Genomic DNA, 23,951 nt, shown 5'->3' with positions numbered 1-23,951 from the left:
GATATGTCCAGTTACAAGTACCTCATGACCACCCCTACTTCCACCCCAAGTCCTAAAAGCCTGCCCTGCTTTTCTCCCCAGGCCTCCCTAAGCAAGTCCCTCCCCAGAAGAGCTCCCATTACCATCACTTGGAGTCAGAACTCGCCTGTTCCCCAGCTCTCTCACCTGAGACAGCCAGGGCCTGAGGGCCTAATGAGCCCTCCTCCCTTCCTCACCACCCAGGAAATATCACCATAGCAACCCCGACAGCAAACAATGCTGCCAGTAAGGTCTTCCCTACAAAGCTGCCTCTCCTGGCAGTCAGGCCCAGAAGCACAATGGCCTGTAGGCCAGGAGGATCAGCTACAGGGAGGGGTAATCCATCCCACGTCAGAGAACCCTTCCTGCAGGTAGGGGGTAGGGTCCTATTTCTGAGACCTATGTTTTTGTACCCTCACTGGGCTAGTGACTCTCCCCCTCGTCAGGTAGGGCATGTTTTCTCCAGGGCAGCAGATCTTCCAGCCTGTGAACTGCTGTCTTCCTCTCTTGGTCCTATGTTACTGCGAACACAGCTAGAACAGAGGAGAGGAGATGCCTGGTTAGTACATCTCCTGGACCAACCCACTGGGTGTTCACATAGAAGTGAATTAGCAGGCTGGCCCCAAGAAACAGGTGAGTTTTTAGAACAAGAAAAGTCCTAGGAGTGGACAGGAAGGAGAGGCATTTTTGAAGAGCATAGTTCATGATCAGTGCAGACAGATGACCAAGGTCCCAGCTCTGCTGGTCACTCACTTGGCACTTTGGGTGAGTTATTTACTGTGTCTTGCTTTTTACATCTTTGAGATGAGGCCCATACATAACACCTGCTCATAGGGTTGTGAAAATTAAATGAGATGCGGATACATATTTAGCACAGTGCCTACATATTCGCTACTATTTATTTCATGGGGGCTGGGGCACAGACAAGATAAGGGACCAACAGTCTAGATGCTTTCTATACTTGCTTGTATTTTAATAAGAAGCACAATGCACCAATGACAGCAAAATGAGTAATAGGAGGAGTCCAGGTAGGAAAGCACCCAGGCTCCATCCTCTGGAGAAAGATTTCCCTTCAACACTTGGCTTGGTACGAGGCAGTTTTTCCCCAGGGTTCCCTCAGGCCTGATGTGCCCTGGTAGGAGCACAAGTTCCTTGGCAGGGATGTGGGGGCACCGAATGAAGAGGGTGGGTGAAGAGTGGGAAAATTCAAGTTGAGGGTAGAGGGTGGGAAATCAAAACCCAAATCTGATAGATGGAAAGAGAACAGAAGCTGAAAGGTCTGTGAGAATAATATGGAGCCGTTGTAACTACTGGTGGGCAGGCCAGGAGCAGAGACCCGGCTCCCTGCCAGGCCATCGGTGTCCTGCTCAGAGCCCTGGGTCTGGAGGAGGCAGGCAGCCTGTTTCCTCCGGAACTGCCCCTGGGAAGGAGAGGCAGAGTGCCCCAGGCTCCCTTTGTCTCTCTCCAGATGGTCCGGGCGAGTGAGCCTCTCCGGACCCACTGCACGTGGGCACAGCGTGAGTTTCTCCTCCCTGATGAGACCTGGGAGTTGCCCGGCTTCACGCCACAAACCTACCACCGGCTGGCCCTGAAGCTGCCACCCCACACAGACATGAAGTCCAAGGTGCGCCACCAACTAAACCACCCTAGGAAGAATGAAGTTGAGCACACCTGGGGCTTTCACACATGGCTTGACGTGGGACAGCTGCCCGCCACCTTTCCCACCAGGCCCGACAGGCCCTATGACAGCAATGTCTGGCGCTGGCTGACAGACTCCAGGGCCCACCGCCGGCTCCCAGCAGAGCCCTGCATCCCGCCTCCCTCCTGGATGGGCCAAAACAGCCTTCTAACTTTCATCAGCTGTAATCCTATCTTCTTGGACATGAAAAGGAAGAACCAGGTGATTCTCAGGACAGTGAAGGAGCTGAGAGAGGTGGAGAAACTGAAGCTGAGGAGTGAAGCAAGGGCACCTCCCCTCGACACCAATGGGAACATCCTGCCGCCAAAGGACTTCAAGAAGTAAGAGGCTCTCCTTCCTCAGGAAGCTCACACATTACCTACCTGCAGGTGACCCCTCCTTCTCTGATTCCTGTTTCTGGTGTCTAATTGGTACTCTAACCCTCCCACCTCTGGTCATCTGAAAACTAAACTCTGGAGGGAAGGGATGGAGGCAAGGGAGGGATAGCCAGGGAAGGGGCTCAATTATTTAGCTAAAAATTAGGAAATACAACTATGTTCCTAACACCTGCTATAAACCCTGGGAATACACAGAAAGTCATTCAATCCCTGCCTTTGAGGAGCTTGCAGAAGGCAGACACCAACATACATGCAAGGAAAGACAGCTGTCAATGCAAGCTCACGCATGCTAAGAGCTAAGCATGAGGCAAAGAGTGGGTGTTGTAAGGATGTCAGTCATCAGTGGAAAGAGCTGAGAGCTGGAGTCAGAAGCTTGGACTGCTTAGCTTTTCTAACTCAGTTCCATCGTTGATAAAACAGGGATGGTAAATACCATGCCTTCCTTAACAGGTGGAGATAAAATGGGTTAATGAATGTACAGAAGCACTAAACAAAAAATAGATGTTATAACAGAAATTCAGAAGAGGGAGGGAGGGATTGCTGTAGGTTAGAGCATCCCCCTCAGGAAGGCTTCGTGGGTGGGAAGCCTTTAGAAAGCAGAAAAAAAGGGGTCGGAGGGCTGACTGCAGTGAGCAGAGACAGGAATGCAAAAGCGAAAGGAACCATTGGAGGACCCTGCAGCTCCCTTCCCACTCCCCCGCCCCCACCCCCACCCCCACCCTGCCATGGTGGGAACTCACTGGGTGTGAGTGCCAGGAAAGGGGGAGATGAATAAGGATAGAATGCCTCAAACTCCGATCCCAAGGGCATTAAGAGAAGCATTGAGAAGTTGGGGGGTTGGCTGTGGAGATTCGTAAACTTAAAAAAAATGCCAATGATTGGTGATTTTGAGAGAAGATTATTCAGGACCTTGGACTTCTCTCTACTGTCCCTGCAGTGAAGATTACTGATGGCCAATGCCTATCAATACCAGGCAGACAGATGTGCAGGAGACTTAGATCACTCCTCAACACTCAGTCAACTGACAGGGCCAGATGTTCTGTCATCCCTTTTAAACAGCTCTGCAAGGGGTTAAAATAAGTTGTTAAAGTGGCTCTAGATCCATGAGAGAGCACATTCTGGGCACGAGAAACCCAGAGGATTTCAGACATTAAGATACTTTTGATCTTGCTGGGAAATAGAACATTTACATACAAACCCAGCCGTTCTCAACTCTGGTAGTGCCTGACAATCATCTCAGCCTCTGTGGAAAAGTGTGGAGGTTAGAGCCCCTCCTGGGAGACTCTCACTTACTTGGCCTGGGGCAGCCTGGGCATGGTATTTTTTAAAAGCTCCTGAGGATCATTCTGATGTGCAGCCAGGCCTGAGAACCTCTTATGTAACTGAAGACAGCAAACAGGGCCCATCTTCTGAACTGGGTGCAAAGCACGTTGAGCCACAGGAAATTCGCCACTATTCAACTACGGTTTTTACAAAGCCAATTTCCCACTGTCGGCTCTAACATTGCAGGCCTGTCCAAGAGGGAGCCGTGGGACCAGGAGTCAGAGGGCAGCAGGGCACAGCAGAAAGGGCTCTTGGGTAGCAGCATTACGTTAACCGGTGACAAGGGGAGCATGTGCGCTGTGTTAATTCTGCCTCCCATGGGCCCTGCGTCAGTGAAGGAGGTGGGACTTGAAGAGTAGTTAGAATCTGGATAATGATATTACCTACAATATGGCAAAAAGGTGAAAGATTGACCAGCCAAACACTATTTTTCCAGCCTAATGCAAAACACACGCAGGGTACAGGCCAGTTGGAATAGATCAGCATCCACTTAGAAGATGGAAGAGATTCCCTACAGCCCAATTGCTCATTGCTTATGGAGAGCTGCCTCCTGCTCTCCCATCTCACCCCTTCCACCATGCCTGATCTCCCCTTTGACCTCCCTGTTCTCTCCACACCCTTGCCCCCCAACAGGTACCAACACATCTCAGCTGGTGGAAGGATTGAACCCCTCAGCCTCCATCTCCTCCCCAACCCACTTCCCAATAATTTTGCCAGGAGCTGGCCCTGCCCGAACCCTGTGCCTCATTACCAAGAGAAGGCACTAAAGCTGGCCTTGCTGCCAAGGGCACCCCTGACACAGGACCTCGTGAGGAATTACCAAACCCTGATAGAGGACCGCATTGCCTTGCCCCTCCACTATCTCTCCAAGGGACAGCCAAGCAAAGCTTTTTCAAGGAAGAGAAAGAGAAGATCTGGACATAACTAGAAAACCCTCCAGATGGATGGGGACCGTGGCGGGCTCACAGACCCCTAGGCTCCAGTGCTCTCAACCAATGTTCCTTAAGCAAGAAGGCTTCGAGGTGGCTGAAGGACTCTGGCCTCTGCAGAACAGAGCCTCTCCACCAACCCCTCCAATTTCAAGCCATCTTTGTAGTCCAGACTCTTTGAGATGCTACCGAAACTCTAAATTGTTATGTCTTCCTTGGAGGACTCTCTCATAACAAGTGGGAGGAATGGGGGAAGGGAGTGGGGAGAGCAGAGTGGGGACCCCATCCTAGGGACAGAACGAGGAGTGGGCAGGAAGAATGTGTGTGGTGGGGGAGGCCTGGGGAAGAGGCACTCTAAGAAGTGTGGGTAAGAAGTTACCTCCTACTCCCATGGCCCACTGGAACAAGACTGGGATTGGTCAGAGTACAGGAAGCTTTCTAGGCAAAAAAAACTTCAATTCCACCCCTCCACGGACAATCTAATGTCTGGGCAAAGACTGGAAGCAACTCTGTTGTGTTACAGGTCCTACACAGGGTTTGGGGTAGCAGGGTCAGGCCAAGGCTGGTGCCAGAGGATGGCAGAGTTTAAGTTTGAGGAAGGCTGACCAGGTCTCCCATAACAGACAGGAGAAGAACACAGGTAAAGGTCAGACTGGTTCCCTGGAGCATACGTTAGGGCCTTGGGTCTGTGCTGCAGGTGACCCAGATTCCTCAGCTTTACAATGGGGTGTCAGGGACAAGTGGCCTAAAATGGGAGCAGGCAAACCGTATCAGTCAGAAAAGGTGCTGCCGCAAGTTGGGTGGAGATGAGGTAGGGAAGGGCCTGCAGGAGACAAGGTGGAGGTGGCAGCGGGAGGCAGCTGGGAAGCCTCTGAAGAGAAAGCCGCCTCACCTTTTCTTGTCCCCGTCAAACCCCAAGTCTTCCCCGGTGGGGCTTCTCTTGGCCTCCTCCCCACTGCCTCTTTGTCTCCACCCTTCTCAAGCCCTGCAGGTACCTGGGAATCAAAATACCACAGGGCTCCAATCCTGGTTAACCATCTACTAACCAGCTACATGACCTTTGGGAAGGTTGTTGGTCCCCTCAGGTTTTCAGTGTTTTCATGTGCACCCAGGAGCCACTAGGATATAAATTAGTGGAATAAGTAAAATCACATAAGTGAGGTCCCTGAAAAGTGGTCCCTAGCACATTGTAGATCCTCCATAAATAAAGCTATGAACCATTGCCCCTAGAATAAAAGTAAAAAATGAATGGAATATTATATATTCATAAAAAGGAATGAAGTACTGGTCCATGCTACAATTGTAAATGAACCTTGAAAACATTGGTACTGCACCCAAGAAGCCAGAAAAGGCCACTTATTGTTAACTCCATTTATACAATCTCTCTAGAGGCAGGCAAATCCATAGAAACAAAAGGTAAACTGATAGTTGCCAGGTGCTGGGAAAGGAGAAAATGAGGATTGACAGCTTAATGGGTTCGGAGTTTGAGGATGATGAAACTAGATAGAAGGAATGTGGTTACACAACACCACGAATGAGTGAAATGCAACTGAATTGTTTCCCTTAGTGGTAAATTTGATGTGTATTTCATCTCAGTTAAAAATAATTTTATGCCCCAGCTGGTCTGTGCTCAGTGGATTGAGTACCAGCCTGTGAACCAAAGGGTCACAGGTTTGATTCCCAGTCAGGGCACATGCCTGGGTGTGGGCCAGGTCCCAGTAAGTGGCACTCAAGAGGTAACCACACATTGATGTTTTCTCTCTCCCTTCCCTTCTCTAAAATAAATAAATCTTTAAAAACAAATGTTAAATAATTTAATAAATAGTGTGTGTATACAGAGTTTCCAAATTTCCTTATAGTTCCAAATCTATGACTCTATTCAACAGTCCTTCTCTCTGCCACCTTTCTTTGTGGTATGTGTAAGGGGTAGGTGGAGAGGAGTCAGAGGTGAAGGAGAATTCCCTGAGTACTCTGGGGAGGTACAGGGACTCTAGGAATAGACCCATTCTCCCAAACTTTGGATTGGGAATGGTGGTAGAAAGGACGAGGTCCCTTTACCTAGGATCCTACCATGTCAGAGCTGGGTAGGCCATCAGAAAACACCTTCTCACTGGCTAGAGGCCAAACCAAGGCCCATTGGAGAGCTGACTAGCTCCAGGCCACACACACTGGCAGTCCCTGGCCCCCCTGGTGGTAGGATAGGAGACACAGGGCTGTGCTCTAGAGGAAAGCAGGGCCTGTGTTCTCATCCTGCTTCTCAGGCTACTTGCCCACAAGGCCAGAGTTTGTCATCTCCACAGTGACAGGCCTGGGGATATTTAGAGGGTTAATACGAAGACTTACAGGGTAGAAGGAAGGAGGCCATTGGAATTCTTCAGAGAAAGCTGCCCATGCTCTGACTGGAGCTAGTGGAGAGCACAAGGTAAGCTTGCACTTATACAGACTTGGCCTTGGCAGAGCCAGACCACTCCGAGGCTGCAGCCTCACATCAGAAGGACTTCCAGGGCCCCAACCCCCAATCACGTTCCTGCTCTGCTCTCCAGACAGCAGCCTCCTTTCTCCTGGCAGGTGGACTCCAACATTATCAGGGCCCACTCGTCTAGCGGCCAGCCGGTAGGATGTGGAAGCAAGGCTCCTAAAATTCTGATCACCCATTGGAGTGGCCCATTGGAGATCATGGGGGACAAGAATAGCATCCATCCACACGTCCTTCCTGGGCCTGAGGACTTTGTAAGGCAATCCCCAGCTCAGCCAGCCAGCAACCATGAACACCACCCCCTGCCCTCCCACATACCCTAATGAATAGGAAGTTCTTTGAAAGCCTTGGTGGGGTGGAGTTGGTAGATCCCTGTAATTTGGGGCTGCCTTAAAGACCTCTTCTCTCACTGCAGGCTTTTGAGAGTATATCTGAGGGTGGTGGGGATGGACCTCTGCAGAACATGCTGTGTTCTGCTGAATGCCACTAGTTTCACAGACCTGAATTAATCCCAGCACAGAGGCTTTCAAAGCCACTTCTGGGGCAACACCTCGCCTCTGCAACCTCAGTTTCCCTATGCCCAGGATTAGTCTCATGAGCTGGGTTGCTGAGGTCAGCTCAGGTTCCCGAGCTGCTGGAGCCTGAGGAATGGTTGGAGGTCAGCAAGTGTTGAAAGCTGTGGGGACTAGGAACCCATGGGAGAGAGATGCAGGGCCAGCCACTTGGCCAATCATGACCTTCAGTCTTCATCTGAAGAACCTTCATGGGAAGACCTTCCGTCTCCCACCTGAATGTCATGCCTCAAAAATCCCCATTGCTCTGCTCCCTGAGATGACAAATCAGAGCCAAGATCCTCTCTCCAGCCTTCACAGACTCACTTCCACCTTCCCCAGGACACTCTGGCCTCCTTGTTTCTACTCATCACTGGCTGGCTTCTCAAGCCATTGTCTTCATGCTTCTCTTCTACCTTTGAACTCTTTCCTGGTTGTACTGTCCAATGAGCCACATATATTACTCTTTTCATCACATTCATGGAAGTAGAATTGTTACTCCCTATTGCTGTTGTATTTAGTGGTTCTGTGCCTGAGTGGTTGCCCATCTCAGGTTAGTATCCAGCCAGCACACTCTCTGTAGGTCTCTCACAAATGCTGTGTGCTTGTAGGCTAATGCTGCTGCATCTTCTGCTTCCAAAGGCAGAAGTTTTGATGTGGCCTCCTTTTGCCCACCATTTTCATTGGATGTTCACTGAACAGTGACACTGGGTATCATGACACAGTTGTGGATAATGGCCAGTGACTTCTTTAGCATGAACATCCTAGAAAGTGGACATCATGTCCAGGGGTGCCGAGGACAGGCCCAGCTTAGCAAGGATGGAAAATTGAAATAGGAAAGAAACTAGATAAAAACAAGAGGGGAAGGAAGAGAAATGCTGGTACCCAAGGAAAGGTGAAACGAGAGTCTATCAGAGTTCAAGAGGTCTACAATGTTGGAAAGAGTTGGGCAGCTTCGCCAGATTTTCTGAGGGCACTTGCCAGGTGAAGATTAGGGTACAGAACCCAGGGGATGACAGGCTGGCAATAATCCCCCACGGGTGGGAGGGAAGGGGGATGAGCAGGAAGGGTGATTGCCCTTGACTGAATGCCTGTGGCATCAGCTGGATTCTGTGACTTCAAAAATCAGGTGAGGAGCACAACAGGCTGTTCCGGTGTCTCATCATCTCAGGAGCTATGGGTACAATGGCCTGTTTCCTCCTGCTCTCCTGGAGTCCTGCCGAACAATTCATCAACAAATTTTGTGTAAGAAGAGAGAGAAGAAACACACACACACACACACACACACACACACACACACACACACACACCCTACCCTGATAAGGCCAAGGATCTGATGGGAAGATGGACAAATAATTAAAATAGGATGAGAAATAATGTACTAGACACCCGATTTGGTTGTCCTCTGAGAACGAAGGGGAGAGGCGTGTGTGTGTGCATGTCCGTGCAAGCACGAGCATGCATATGTATGGTTCCAAAATAACAGCCAGTGTCTACTTGGCACTTACTGTGTGTTATATAATGTGGTGAGAGCTTTTCACGTGTCACCCCATTTGATCCGCACAACACCGTGAGGTGGGTGCCACTATAATCTCCATTTTGGAGATGAGTAAACTGAGGCATAGAGCGCTCTTAATCATTTTGCTTCTGCTTCTCATTTACACTTCACAGCAGTTCTACAATTCCATGTTATTTAAGTTTTATAGATGAGTGCATGGATTCCAAAAGATTAAGCACTTCACCCAGTCACCCAGTTAGTAAATGACTGAGTTGGAATACTTGACCAAGGTTGTCTTAGTTCATTTCAATATCTTCTGTTTGGTCTGTTTTCATCAGTAAATACAAATACTTGGCCTTGTTTTTCCCATCTGTAAACTAAAAGAAAAATATCTTAGTGTCAAATATAAAAATTTTTCCCTAGCCTGGAATCTTTGGAAGATCTACCTTTGGGGACAGAGTTAAGGTGATAAACTTTCAAAATTTGGCACAGACCTTCTGGACAGGAGAATTCTGGAAAACAACTTCATTCCTATCAGCAGGTCTGACAGGGGCCAGAGGAGAAAACTTGAAATAGAACTGGCTGCCCTTTACCTCCATGGGCTCAAGGGAGCTGTTAGCATGGCTCTGAATAACCCATTCCATGAAGAATATGCTGGGAATTTCCTTATGCGGCAGGGTATTTGACTGGATGATTTCACTGTGCCAAATGAACTCTCCTTCCCACCCTACAACCAGAGATAAGAATTGGCACTATTCAGCCTTGAGGATGAACATTAAAAAGAAAAGGTATAAAGACATATAAAGGCATAAGAGATTATCATGAAGAATGTGGGAACCAGTTTTCTTCTGTCTCTATTGTGGTTTGGACAAGAAAGAGATTTTGAATATAGTTATAGAGATTTAGATTAGCTGTGAAGAACTTCTTGATACAGTAGAGAGATGCTAGAGATTATATCATGTTTTTAAAATATATTTTATTGATTATGCTATTAAAGTTGTCCCAATTTTCCCCCCTTAGCCACCCAGCACCCCCTATTCCCTCCAGCAATCTCCTCCCCTTAGTTCATGTCTATGGGTCATGCATATAAGTTCTTTGGTTTCTCCATTTCCTATACTATACTTAACACTTCCCTGTCTATTCCATACCTACCAATTGTACTTCATAATTCTTGTACCTTTTCCTTCATTGTTCCCCTTCTGCCTCCCAACTAATAACCCTCCAAATGATCTCCATATCTATGATTCTGTTTCTGTTCTGCTTGTTTGCTTAGTTTGTTTTTTAGCTTTAATTATTGTTAGTTGTGAATTTATTGCCATTTTAATGTTCATAGTTTTGTTCTTCTTTTTCTTAAATAAGTCCCTTTAACATTTCCTATAATAATGACTTGGTGATGATGAACTCCTTTAGTTTTTTCTTGTCTGGGACACTCTTTATCTGCCCTTTGATTCTAAATGATATCTTTGCTGGGTAGAACAATCTTGGCTGTTGATCCCTGGTTTCATGACTTTGAATATTTCTTGCCAGTCTTTTCTAGCCTGCAAAGTTTCTTTTGAGAAACCAGCTGACAGTCTACAGCCATACGACCCTGAATGTACCCACCCTTATCTGATCTCAGAAGCCAAGCAGGGTCAGGCCTGGTTAGTACTTGGATTGGGAAAATCAGCTGTTGGTCTTATGGGAACTCCTTTGTAGGTAAGTCTCTGCTTTTCTCTTGCTGCTTTTAAGATTCTCTCTTATCTTTAACCTTTGGCATTTTAATTATGGTATGTCTTGGTGTGGTCCTCTTTGGGTCCAACTTGTTTGGGATTCTTTGTGCTTCCTGGACTTGTATGTCTATTTCCGTCACCAAATTAGGAAAGTTTTCTTTCATTATTTTTTCAAATAAGTTTTCAATTTCTTGCTCTTCCTCTTCTCTGTCACCCCTGTGATTCAAATGTTGGTATGTTTGAAGATGTCCCAGAGGCTCCTTAGCCTATCCTCATTTTTTTGGATCCTTTTTTCTTCTTGCTGTTCTGATTGAATGTTCATTCTTCCTTATGTTTCAAATCATTGATTTGATTCTGGCTCATTCCCTCCACTGTTGGTTCCCGGTAGTTTTTCTTTATTTCACTTAGTAACCTTCATCTGCCTGGGTCTTTTTTATGCTGTAAGTACCCAATGAATTCCTGAGCATCTAATAACCAGTGTTTTGAACTCTGCATCTGATAGATTGCCTATCTCCATTTTGTTTAGTTCTTTTTCTAGAGTTTTGTTTCTGTTCTTCATTAGGGCTGTATTTCTTTGCCTCTTCCTTTTGGCAGCCTCCCTGTGTTTGTTCCTGTGTATTAGGCAGAGCTGCTTTGACTCCCTGTCTTAGTAGCATGACCTATTGTAGAAAAGCTCACTGTTAAGGGGATGGGGGGAACTTGACGTAATCACCAGGGTGGGGCAACCCATGGGGGCCATTCTGTGGCTCTGTGTGGGGGAGGGCTGAAAAAGGGAACAATGCTTCTGCCTGGCCTCTGTGATTTTATCCAGGAGGAAGTTGTCTCCCGGCACTCACCCTGATGCCAGACCCTTCACTTTCCCTGTATGCCACTGGTGCCCTTCTAGCTGTTACCCGGTGCCGAAGCCCAGAGGATGTGAGTCTGAGTAAGTCCTAAGTCCACTGAAGTCCCTTTAAAAAGAGACTCCAGGGAATCCTTCAGTTTCTTTAGCCGTCCCAATCCCCACTTGTTTTTACAGACAGAAGTTATAGGGACTTATCTTCTGGTGCTGGAACCTGGGCTGGGCTGTGGGGTCTGGTGTGGTACTGGGAATCCCTCACTCCCAAATTATCCCTCCTGATTTTACCCAGCACACGTGGGTGTGGGGACCCCTGTTCCACTTCTCCATGCCTCTCTGCACTTCTTCCACGTGTCTCACATCTCCATCCTCCTGCCTGTCTATATGAATGTGGCTTCCTTAATTCCTTGGTTGTCGGACTTCCATGACAGCTGATTTTCTGATGAGCTAGGTGAGATTTGGTTTTGTCGTAGTTGTAATGTTGTGCTTGGGTGTGTGCAGCGGGGGGCGAGCCATGGTTTACCTATTTCACTCTTCACAGAAGTCATTATCATGATTCAGTTATAATCAGGTTTAAGGAAATGAGCTGTGAATATATTAGAACAGTGCTGTCCAACAGAAATATAATGGAGCCATACATATAACTTTAATTTTTAGTGGCCATCTTAAAAAAGTAAGAAGAAAACAGGTTAAATTTCATTTTATAATCTATTTTATTTAACCCAATAGATCCAAATATTGGCAACAAAATAATGTAATCAATGTAAAAATAGCTAATGAGATATTCCAGATTTTTTCATATTGTTTTCAAATCCAGTGTACTTTACACTTACAACAGATCTCAACACAGACTAGCCACATGTCAAGTGCCTAATAACCATATGTGGCTTGTGGTGACTGTATTGATCAGCACAAGTCTAGAATTGCTAATGACAGTCAGACACCCAATGGCAAATACAAGGTATTGTCTTATCTAAAGGCAGAAAGTTCTCTAGAATGACTGAGGGCCTATGTGGGTAAAGGCCAAGAAAACCTTACCTTTTGGAGGCCTTCTCAGCCTTCCTCATTGCTAGAAATACGAAGGCACATTGCCCTCCAGCAATTTTTGGAACCTACTCAGCAGTGCTCTGTGTTCTCCTTCAGGCCTGTCAAATCCAGTGTTTGGGGGTTGTTAATCCAGGTGGGAGGAGCACTGTGCCCAGGAGATCAAGGAAATGGTTCCATCCTGGGGGAGACAGGTAGCTCTATTCTCTTCTTACCCGCCTGTCTTGCTGGTGTGAATGACTGCTCACAGGAGGAGCCAGCTCCAACAGAGGGGACAGAGGATGAAATCTGGCTTGGGGTGCAGAGTGAGACATAAGCCTATCCTCTCTTACCTGCACAGTTCCAAGTACTCTGTCTGCAATACCCCTTCTCCACGTACCTGCGTGGCTCTCTCCTTCACCTTGTTCTTATCCCTGCACAGTGTCATCTGCTCTAAAAGAGCCACCCCCAGGCCCCATCCCATCACACTCTCCTCTCACCCAGCTTTGTTTTTCTTCAGCTCTTACCACTACCTGACATTATGAATTTAGTTGTTCACTATCTGCCTTCCTCATGAGAATGTGAGCTCCATGAGGGCAGGGACTTCATCTGGTTTACCACTACACGCCAAGGGTCTAGCACAGTGTCTAACACATAGTAGGTTCAATAAATATTTTTGACTGAATTCTTTCTGAAAAGAAAACTTGTTATAATTCAGAGGAGAACCAATATAGTGAGGGAGTCATATAGCACATTTCCATTTTTTTCTCATAAAATTTCTGAATTTGGGTCTACTCACTTCTATGTAAACCACAAGATGAAATAAATAAGAGAAATTATAGATAGTTCCCAAGCATCTTGGGAGGGAAAACCTCTGCTTCTTTACAATCTAGAATGGTCTAATCTTCCTTCATAGTGTTCTTGGAAGTTTTCTCCCTCTATGTCTCATCATTAAAGTTCAATGGTTAAAAAATAATGAGAGGAGGGATCCAAGATGAATTATTGGTAAAGATACAGAAAACTCAGCTGCGGTTACAGATTTGCTGTAGTACATTCCCTGGTAATCTCCACCAACCTACCAGAAAAAAAAAAAAATTTCTTTAGCTCCTGACAAAAAAGAGCTCAGAATATTGTATTGCAAGAACATTCCTGTTCACCCTGTCACTCTGGGTAAAGAACAAATTTACAAAGGAAGAAACCAAGGGACACAAAAAGTCAAAAGAGAATCTCCCTACCCCTGAGTCCCACCCCAAGATGGTGAGATAGATAGTGAATGAGGAAGTCCTAGTTTGCAGAACATGCAAAATTCAGGGTAACTCAGCTACATCCCAGAAAATGGCATTTCCTGAGCAAAAGTGTTTCTTAGGACCAGGCAACAAAGGCCTTATCAAGCCCACTGCAGAAGAGAAACTGATGTCCCCAACCTCACCCCATCCAAAGGCACATTTAGTCTTCCCTGGAATGCAGGCTACAGACCGAAGTGCACCTGAGCACAGAGACGTCTCGTCCATGTCACCAGGTGGGCCCAAGGCAACTCTGCTAAGTGCCTGGAGTCATCTCACTCTTGTTCATTGAGAGTGTTACTCCTCCAAAAATTGAATTAATAAAGGACTCGTGAAGATGTTGAAGAATGGTCAAACCTAAGAAATAAATTGCTGAGAACAAAGTTGGAGAAGATACCTTTCAGCATTGGGGTCTGCGCAGCATCACAGTATGCAGGTCATTCACTGATCTGTCAATGCACACCATTAATCCCATGGAAACCACCACCAGAAACCAGCTCGACATGTCAGTGGATCCTCTTCCACCTCTGTTCCAGGCAAATGCATGGTGTTGATGGATATCAAAGGCATGAGAGGGAGCTGAAATATTCCACTAAAACCGGGTCCAATTGAAGCCAGGGTCTGGTGGGCCGGAGCTTGATAAATGGAATTATATCGTACTTTGGTCTTCATCCCATGCTTATCATTTCTGTCAGTATTCTTTTGGCATAATGGAAACTGAGCAAGACTTGGGAGATGGAACACAAAGGTTTGCTGCCTAGCTCTGCCCTATAATAACTGAGTCTTGGGCAAGTTTTCTAAATCTTAATGTATTAGTTTCCTGGGGCTGCTGTGACAAAATACCAGAAACTGGCTGGTTTATAGAAGAGAAATTTATCGTCTCACAATTGTAGAGGCTAGAAGTCCAACATCAAGGTGTTGGCCAGCTTGGTTCTTCCTAAGAGCTATGAGGAAGGATCTGTTTTATGTATGTCTCTTAGCTTCTCGTGGTTTGCTGGTAGTCCTTGGGATTCTCAGCCTTTGTGCTCACACAGCATTCTTCCTCTGTGTCTCTGTGTCCAAATTTCCCCCTTTTAATAAAGACATAGTCATATTGGATTAGTACCCACCTTACTGATCTCATTTTAGCTTGATTATCTCTGTAAAAACCCTATCTCCAAACAAGATCACCTTCTGAGGTACTGGAGGTTAGGACTTTAACATTCAAACTGGGTGGGACACAAATCAAATCAACACATAGCTAATTCCCTCATGTGTAAATGGGGATTGTGACACGACTCTCTCTCATACCATTGTAGTGGTCGTGAAAGTGCCTCAAAGAGGCTTGGTCCACAGAAGACCAGTGGGCATCTGGTTTGTCTGAATGTGCATGTGCCTTGGTGCTGTCCAGACCAGACTGTGTCCCTAAGGAGCAGGGCTTTGGTGGGGTGCTCATCCTGTGAGCGTTCAACACACGTGAGCAGGTGCTTGACCAAAGCATTCTGATGATGGTGAAGACAAAAGGCTGGAAGACAAAAATCTGAAGACAGATGAGCCAGGGTTATAAAAAGTCTGGTATAAGTGCTGGCAAGGAAGCGAAGCCCCAGGATCCCCATTCACTACTGACTGGAGTGTACACTGGTATAAATACTTTGCAAGGCAATTTGGAATTATGCATAAATGGGGAAGCAATTCCACCCCTAGGTAATATATACTCTAGAGAAATGCTTATACATGTCCCCAGGAGAGATGTGCAAAAAGTTCATAGCAGCACTGGTTGCAAGAAAAAGAATGGAAGCCTGAATTTCCTAAATAAGCTGTATTCATATAGAGGGATACTGTACAGCAGTTAAAGTGAATGAATTAGAGCTATGCATACCTCATGGATGAATCTCACTAATAAAATATTGAGCAAAAAAGGACAAGTTGCAAAGGAATAAATACAATAGGTTAGGCAACACTAAATGCTCTGTCACTCAGGACACACACACATGTATGTGCATAGAGAATAAAGACAGGTGTGGGAGCGACAGTCACCGAATTCAGGAGGGACATTGGGTGGGGAGAAGGGAGGGTGTAAGCAGAGATGCAGCTATATTTGTAACAGTTTATTTTTTTTAGGAGGCTCCCAAGTAAAGGTTATTGGTTCTTCTTTATAACTTTCTGCATGTTTGAATTACAACAGCTTTTTTAAAGAGCCAGGACTGGAGGAGGCTTACATAAAACAGAGAAGAGACTGGGCCTGCTTTTGGGGAGGTTCAGAGCTGCTCTTGCCACCCCTGGAACTGAGGCCCCACAGTAAACAAAATAAAGACCGGTCTGACACAGGTCACACTGAAAGGCTAACACCAGAAAGGTCTCCTACTGAAGGGGAGGAAAGGAAGGAAAGACATTTTGATGCTGCCCCCTTTGGTCCCAAACCTAGTTATTGGCTTGCACTCCAACCCCTGGGCTGCAAGAACCCCGGGTGGAGGGAGGGGTGGCCGCTGCGGAACAGATCACTGCCCACACCCATGATTGCACAGGCCTGCATATCCCACTCACACCAAGCACTACCATGCAGGCTGCCCCCCCACACAACATACACCGCCTTTCAAACAACCTGCCATGGGCATCCTGACAGTCCACAGCACTTTCACAACCCCTCGCACATGCACACACACACACACACACCCTTCCACCACCTACCCTGGCCAGGCCCCCAGAACTGGAAACACTGCAGAGCCTGCCAGCTGCCCCACCGCCCTCTCTCCAGTGCTGGGTTTTTCCAGCGGAGCCTCACTCCCTCTACTGAGCTCTTTGGGAATTGGTGTCTGACGCGGCTGCTCCTGAACATTATTTATTTATTTATTTCCTCTTCCTCCCTCTGAGACCCTCCCGTCAGGAGAGCTGCGGCCCGGGACAGAGACAGACAGGAACCACAGGGACGCAGAAGGCAGAGAGGGTGGAGAGGAGGATCCCTCAGAAGCCCCCACTCGGCTCATCAAGCTCAACAAGCCTGGCAGGGGCCATGAGCACCAGGCAGGAGGCCAGGAGAGAGGGGGGAGACTCCAGCAGAGGGGACAAGAGGCAGAGCTTCGGGACCGAGCCCACCTGAGCCAGCAGCGCAGGCTCAAACAGGCCACCCAGTTCCTGCACAAGGACTCTGCTGACCTGCTGCCCCTGGACAGCCTCAAGAGGCTGGGCACGTCCAAGGACTTGGTGAGGCAGCCCTCTCCCCACCCCACCCCGGAGAACTCCTCTGGCCCTTTCTCTCCATCTCCCCACCCCCTACCCTGAGGGTGGGAGTAAGGACATTTAAGTGCAGACCCTGAGCCTTCAGATTCTCCCCTCTCACTGTGAGTGGGAGACAGGCAGTCCCCCCAACCCAAGGGGCTTCCTTTGGCCATTCTGAGCTCTTCACTGGGATATTTCCCGAACTTGGTGGCTAAGAGACCCCATTCTCATTGCTCAGCTTCCCCTCTAAAATCGAAGGTTTATGTTGGAGTGAGCTCTGCTGTTTAGGAGTAGAGGTTTTCAGGGACACAGGAGCCTCTGGAGTGGTCCTTTACAGCTGAGAGAGCCGCAGGATTGGCCAGTTTAGGGCTGTGATTGCTTTCCTCTCCCTAAATTGTATTCCCTCATACCCAGGCTGCCCATTCAGTTGCCTTTTCCCCTCGAAATGAAGCATTGAAGTTCTCCATCCTTGCCAAATCATCAGGATTCCTTACAGCTCCTGCTGGGCCACCCAGCCTCCTTCAGTGTCCCTTTCCTTCCTCCAAGCCTCCCTCTAGGCCCCTTTCCTTCCATTCCTTGCAGCAGCTTTGACCTCCAGAGGGGTGGGGTGGGGCAGTGACAGTGAAGGGGTGAGTGGGTCAGGGGACAACTGCATGTATGCATTTCCCTGGGCTTTGAAGCCATGTTGCTTGGATTCAGATCCTGCTCTGACATTGAGGCAAGTTACTTTATGTCTCTGTGCCTCTGTTTCTTTATCTATTAAGTGAGGATAAAGGTAATAAATAGTATCTACCTCATAGGGTTGTTGCAAGAGTTGCATGAGCTAATACCCATAAAGAACGTAAAACAGTGCCTGACTGAGAGAAAGTACTATCCAAATGCTGTTATTATTCATTCAGCTACTATTTTATTTAGCTTAAGAGAGAAAGGAACCTCTACGGGCCAGAGAACATGAAATCATATCTAGCCTCTTGCTCATAGAAGAAAGATTTTTATACCAAGGTTTGAGAGCACTCTGTTCACTCTCCCATCTCCTCATCAGAGGGGCTGAGAGGAGGGTGGGAACTCCTGCAACCTGACGGGTACAAAGGCATTTCTGTGGGCCTCGGGCCACTCCGGCAGCCCCTGCCACCTGGGAACCTAGAGGCAATCACAGGCCCTCACTACCCTTCATGCCCTAGCCCTACATTTCACCTTCCTCCTAGTCAAATGTGCCCCCTCCTGGAACCCTGCCCAGAGGCCAGGGAATCTCTCAGCCCTATCCCAGCAGCACCCCAAAAGGAAAAGTGATCAGACTGAGATTTCAGTTCAGAGAAACTCCAGGGGCTGTTCCTCCTTGCAAGCATAGTAAGCACAGCTGAGAAACAAGGGAACAGGGAAGCAGGTTCTCTGGCTCCCAGTGGCTAGCATCTTACAGCCTTTACTCTTTGGGGACCATCCAATATGATTTCTGGAGAAGGGCCATGCCCATGGGAAAGGTGAGAGGAGAGCTGGGAACTGCAGAGTCGCTCTTTCTGGCCAGTCCCAGAGCTCGCTGCCCTTTTCCCAGAGTTGGGTCTCGTGCTGGGGAGCAGCCTCAAGGGCCTCATTAGGTCATGGGTGGAAAAACAATCTCAGGCTCCCACAGAGAGAGAGCAGGTGGAGAAGCATGTGTGGAGGCTGGCAGGATATGTTATTCTTCAGCATGGATTTATTGAGTAACTACTATACACAGAACTAAGCCTTGGGATATAAAGATATATAGATACAGACATCATCTCAAGGGCTCTCTAAGTTAATGAGGGAGTGAAATCCACAAATGACATCTGTGAGAAGCATGACAAAGGGAGCTATCCCAGCCCACACACCCCAGTGTGTGGAGGGAAGAACACAAAGAAGCCAGAGAGGGCTTCCTGGAGGAGGTAAACCTGAACCAGATGTACATTACCAGATGTACATGGAACCCAAGAACTCTCTCCGGAACCGTTAGTTCTTGAACAAAGTGTGTTGAGCTAGCCATCCAGTCTCAGGAATAGGGGAGAGAAGCAAAGGAGGAAAAACAGCCTGGTGCAAGCAGTACAAGCAGGGTGGCTGTGGCGGGTGAGCCAAGCAGTGTGAGATGGGAAAGGGGAGAAGAGGCAGATTTGGGCAGTGACCAGGTCATCTGGGCTGTGGATTGCCTTAAAAAGTTTGAGCTCTACCATGTAAACAATGGGGATAGGGGTGCTTTCATGGATTTTAAACAGGGAGTAACATGGTTAGCTTTGTTTTATTTGGGTGCTTCTCACACTCTAATGTGCACGGGAATCATCTGGGGATCTTGTTAAAATGAAGCTTCTGATTCAGTAGCTTTCCTGCATTTCTAACAAGCTTCCAAAGGATGTGAAAGCTGCTGGTGTGAGGACCACACTTTGAATAACAGGGGTTTTAGATAACCATTGACTTGGAGCAGATGTACCTGAGAGGCGACAGTACTGGAGGCAGGTTCTCATGAACATAAGGAGGCATCTCAGTGATCCAGGAGAGCTGTGGTGAGTCTGAAATAAAGGCAGTAATAGAAAGTAGGGATGGACTACAAACACAGGAGGCAAAACTGGTAGAATTTAGGAAGTGATTGGCAGGGTATGGGGGTTATGAGTGAAGGAGAGTCAAAGGATGACTTCCAGCATTCTGGTTTTAAGGATTTTAACTTTATCCATTTTTGTTGTTGCTTTCACTTCTTCTCATTGCACCATTAACCCTGCAAAGGGGGAAACATGTCCAAAAAAAATAAATAGTTTGTTGTAGATCTGAAAGAGAATTTCTCCCAAGCATAATACTAGCTCCTGAAATGTCCCATGAGCTGATATTAATCAGTCTTAACTAGATGGACTGTTCTCGTTCCATTTCTTCATCACTGAGCAATCCACTGGGGGCTCGGAAAAAATGGCATAGTCTAATACTGGGGTTCACTCTGCTGTGATGCTCTGACTGCTGGCAGCCTTGGGTGAGCACCTGCCCCTTTTTACTCCTTTGAGACTCAGGATGGGGCGGGGTTGGGGACAGCACCCTGGGATATCTGAGGTGGGGGAACTGAGCAGCCTGGATACTTGGCTTTAGACCTATCTACCTTCATTGTTCTGTGATGGAGCCAGCAGCCACACAGTGTGATCCAAAGACGCCTGGTAGAGAGAAACCAGAGCTGGAGCCAGGGGGAGTCTCCCCTGGGGCAGGCCCTGATTCATGGCCAGGAGAACAGGAGGAAGACTAGCACCAGAGATTCCAGCTCTTCTGGTCAATTGCAAGGTGAGAACCTCCCAGAGCACTGGCTTTCATTAACTATCCTGCCCTGGCTCACTCCACCCACTTTGTGTCCTGGGTGGTAGGGGAAGGAGGGTGAAAAGGAACGTCTCCCCTAAGCCTGGACCAAAAAAATGGGATCCCCATCCTTTATTCTCTGCCTCCGACCATCTTCCCTCTGCAATTTCACATCACCACCATGACTCCCCCTTTCCTTTATCAAAGTATAGTCTCTGCATGTGATGTGTGAGTGCCCTGTAGAGTGCTCTGCATAACAAATGGTGTGTGCACGGATGGGAAATGCAACCATCCGCAAAAGCTCATGTGATGGCCTCGTCATCTCTGGAGCTGTTTGACCACTCAACCAGTATCAAACTTTGCTAATTAATAAATGCCCACTGCTCAGCATATCCTCTGCCTGCTTTGCAATCATTTTATATCCACATTCTACAATCTTTTAAGCTTAAACGTTACCTCCTCCCTGGAACCTTTTGATTCCCCAGTAGGAAATAGCCTTTCCTCCTTCTCAATGTCTTGGGCACTTTATCGATGGCCCTTTCTTCATACAGTAGTTCTGTTTTACTTGCCCTAGACTCCAAAAGAATAGTATTATTCATTGCTGTGCCTTCCAGCAACATCTGTGCATAGTATATGCTCACTAAATGATTGGAATGAGAAAACTGCATGTTTATGATATCCAAGCATAACCCAAAATGTCTGTATAAATCCAAAAGAAAACGAATGTGTCTTCCTTTGCTTCCTGTGGTCAACGCCTCTCTTTCCCACATCTGAATTTCCTAACAAGGTGTCCCAGTCCCCACACCACTCCTCTACTCCCAACTAGATTCACCAGCTGCGTGGCCCTCAGCCTCCCAAGAATTCCTCTGAACAAACAGATCTCCATTCCTGATCAAATTGTTTCCTAACAGATGCACTCACCACAAAGTGCAGCTCACTTACTTTTTTTTTGGTTCCTTTATTTGAGCCAATTTTGCCTTAATTGTATGAGTCCCACAAAAGCCTCTTTAAGACTCAGTTCATTCCTTTTACTTACTGGTTCCTGAAAGGGAACCACCCAAGGCTAGGAAGGTGAAGGGCCCAGTCTATTCTCCTGGGACTCACTAAATCCCCCACAATTCTCTTTCTCAGTGCCAGGACCAGGTGCTTAGGGTGGCCGTGGACACAGGTACCCACTACAACCAGATCTCCACTGGATGCCTCACCCGCCTGGGGTAAGAGTATGGCCCAACAAAGTGGATGGGAGACGGGCTTTTTTTGGGAGTGATGATATTCTGAAACTAGGTAGTAGTAAGTATACCCTGAACATACTAAAAACCACTTGACTGTACACTTTAAAAGGGTAACTCTTATGGTGTGTGAATTATATCTAATAAAGATGTTATTTACCAAAGAGTTGATGGGGATTCTGGCAGAGAAAACAAGGATTTAGACCCTGTGTGGGGTCAGGGATTGGATGAGAACCCAAAGTGTGGTGGGGAGGGAGGGACATTAGCTGACAAAAGGGATGGGAGGGGGGTGGGGTTGTAGTGGCCATAACCTTGCTTACCAACCACAGGTTAGGGAAGAGGGTCCTAAAAGCCTCAGGGGGGGACCTGGCCCCTGGAACCCCAACTCAAGTGGAGCAGCTGGAGCTGCAGCTAGGCCAGCAGACTGTGGCGTGCTCGGCCCAGGTAGTGGGTAAGTCTTCCCTTCATCAACAGCCCTACTTCCCATCTCTCCTGTCTTTCTCTCCCGGGTGAAACAAAGGCAGACTTCAGCCCTGCCAGCACCAGACAAGTTGTCTCCAAAGATGCTCTGACTATCCCCAATATCTGTGCCAAGATTCTCAAACCTGGGGATGGGGGTGGGCAAAGAAGGGTCATGTGCTGACAGAAGGGCAGCAGTGACCCCCAGGTACCCTTTAGAACCTTGTTTTCAAATGGTTCCTACAGATGCTGAGAGTCCTGAATTCTGTCTTGGACTGCAGACTCTGCTTTCTCTCAAGGTAAGGATGCTAGCATTTTGGGGCCTGACCAAGGGCTGGGAAAGGGAGGAGACACAGGTGTGGGTCAGGTTTTGATAAGATGCAACTGCACCTTTGCTTCCTTAGAGGCTCCTGATCTGCCTGCCCACAGGCGAAAAATGTGGAGAACTGGGTCCCTCACTGACAGGGGCCCAGGTGAACGGACACAGGGGAGCAAGGAGCGGGGTGGGGGGGGACAAAAAGAGGGTGCTGGGAGGGAGGATACCTGCTTCGAGGAGCTCACATTTCCCCTCCACACCCCACAGTGCTGTATCGACCTGGAGCGTGGAGTGCTGAGGCTGAAAGCCCCCTTCCCAGAGCTGCCCTTCCTGCCTTTGTACCAAGAGCCTGGCCAGTGACTGCTGTCCCAGTCAGTCCCCAGGAGGAAGCACTGTGACTTAAGGGAACAGCCATGTGGGGAATGGGGACATTACTACTGCCAGGTAGCTGGGGACTACTTTGTCTGTGCCTTTGTCACTGCCCTGACCCTGATATTCCATTACCCTCAGTCAGCCACGTTCTTCCCTGCTTCTCAGCAACTTCCCTATCCCCCAGTTTTTTGAGAGATGGTCCAGGAGCTCGGGGCTCTGCTTTCCCTGTTTTCTCTCATTGCCTTCCCAAGAAGAGTAGAGCCAAATCAGGACTGCAGAAAATGACAAAGCAAAATGGGGTTCCAGATTGGGCCCCTGGCATGGTAGAAACCGGCTGAGTCAAGGGCTGCAGGTACTGTTGTCCTCCACCTGTGCTCTAGCTCCCGCCAAAGCCTCTCCACTGCCTTCACTCCACCTCTGGGCTCACCATCTTTCACAACTAGACCCGCACCTCACCAACTGGTTCCCTGGCCCAGCTGGTGCCTACCTTTCTGATTCTGCACACGTGTGCCCACAGTTCAGTGGGGAAAGAAGCACTGAACAGAGTAATTCAATACAGTAGGAAGGTGGTTTGGTAGAGGAATGCCAGCTCACAAGACTAGGAGCTCTGTTACCTTTTCTGAGCTTGCCAATGTCTGAAGCCAGTTACTACTTGATTACCCAGTGCAAGCCCTTGGATATACCTCTAATATTTGCCTCGATATTCATCCTCCTCCACTTGCTTTTTCATCCACTGGGCCCCTGAACTTAGGGTATGTGTGCAAGAGCCCTAGAGAGAGCTGGTCCCAAAGGTGGATGGGATAGTAAAGTTGTCAGTACTCAGACTTTAACTAACCGTATTCCTCCTTATTTCTAGAACTATCCACCCCATTAGATCTTCTTCCTGCCCCTCATCTCTGGCTTCCATAGGTGGAGTTTGTCTTGTTTTGGAATCAATGGCTTTCTATCCCCTACCAGGTTCTAAGCCATGGCAAAGAGACAAGGGGGCTCTTCTGACTTCACTGTGAAGAGAGGAACTCAATCGTAAGAAGCCAGACCCCTGAGAGTCGTTTCTGCTGGTTTGAGCCTCTCGAATCATGGATGCGGGCTAGAGGAAGAAAGTGGTGTAACTAACCTGAACTAGGAAACTAGGACCTTGAGCTGGAAACAAATATTGAGCATGGGGTAGATTAGAGAAGAACCAGCACCTAAGAAGCTGCCCCGTGACGCCCGGGCCTTACCTTTCTCAGCCAAGTCTCCTGCCCTCACAAGGAAAGGAGAGGGACTCAGCCACGTGTCATAGATAGTGCCCTGGTCCTTCACTGCCTTGCTCCATGACCCTCTTCCTGGTCTCACCCAGTTCCTTTCCCTTCTGCCTCCTGCTGCTTCTGTAGTTGCAGA

At 47.9% G+C, this 23,951-nt stretch overlaps 2 protein-coding genes across 2 annotated transcripts; both read left to right on the top strand.

Moving 5' to 3' along the window:
- The first annotated feature begins 290 nt into the window (after positions 1-290).
- TEX52 (testis expressed 52) lies at positions 291-5,979 on the top strand. Its single transcript, XM_036018523.1, has 3 exons — positions 291-389; positions 1,487-2,037; positions 4,051-5,979. Exons 1-3 carry the CDS (start codon positions 318-320, stop codon positions 4,343-4,345), a joined length of 918 nt encoding a protein of 305 aa, XP_035874416.1. The 5' UTR covers positions 291-317; the 3' UTR covers positions 4,346-5,979.
- A 7,971-nt stretch (positions 5,980-13,950) lies between these two features.
- Positions 13,951-23,663, top strand: NRIP2 (nuclear receptor interacting protein 2). The gene is given in 9 exon segments (XM_028533298.2): positions 13,951-13,960; positions 16,499-16,750; positions 16,753-16,904; positions 20,033-20,148; positions 20,150-20,183; positions 21,327-21,409; positions 21,754-21,875; positions 22,130-22,182; positions 22,467-23,663. Coding segments are annotated over 9 exon segments (915 nt in total). The 3' UTR covers positions 22,560-23,663.
- Positions 23,664-23,951: the final 288 nt, after the last annotated feature.

Source organism: Phyllostomus discolor, chromosome 2, assembly GCF_004126475.2.
Source record: "Phyllostomus discolor isolate MPI-MPIP mPhyDis1 chromosome 2, mPhyDis1.pri.v3, whole genome shotgun sequence".
In the NCBI taxonomy this organism is placed as follows: Eukaryota; Metazoa; Chordata; class Mammalia; order Chiroptera; family Phyllostomidae; genus Phyllostomus; species Phyllostomus discolor.
This window is presented reverse-complemented; position numbering and strand designations above follow the sequence as displayed.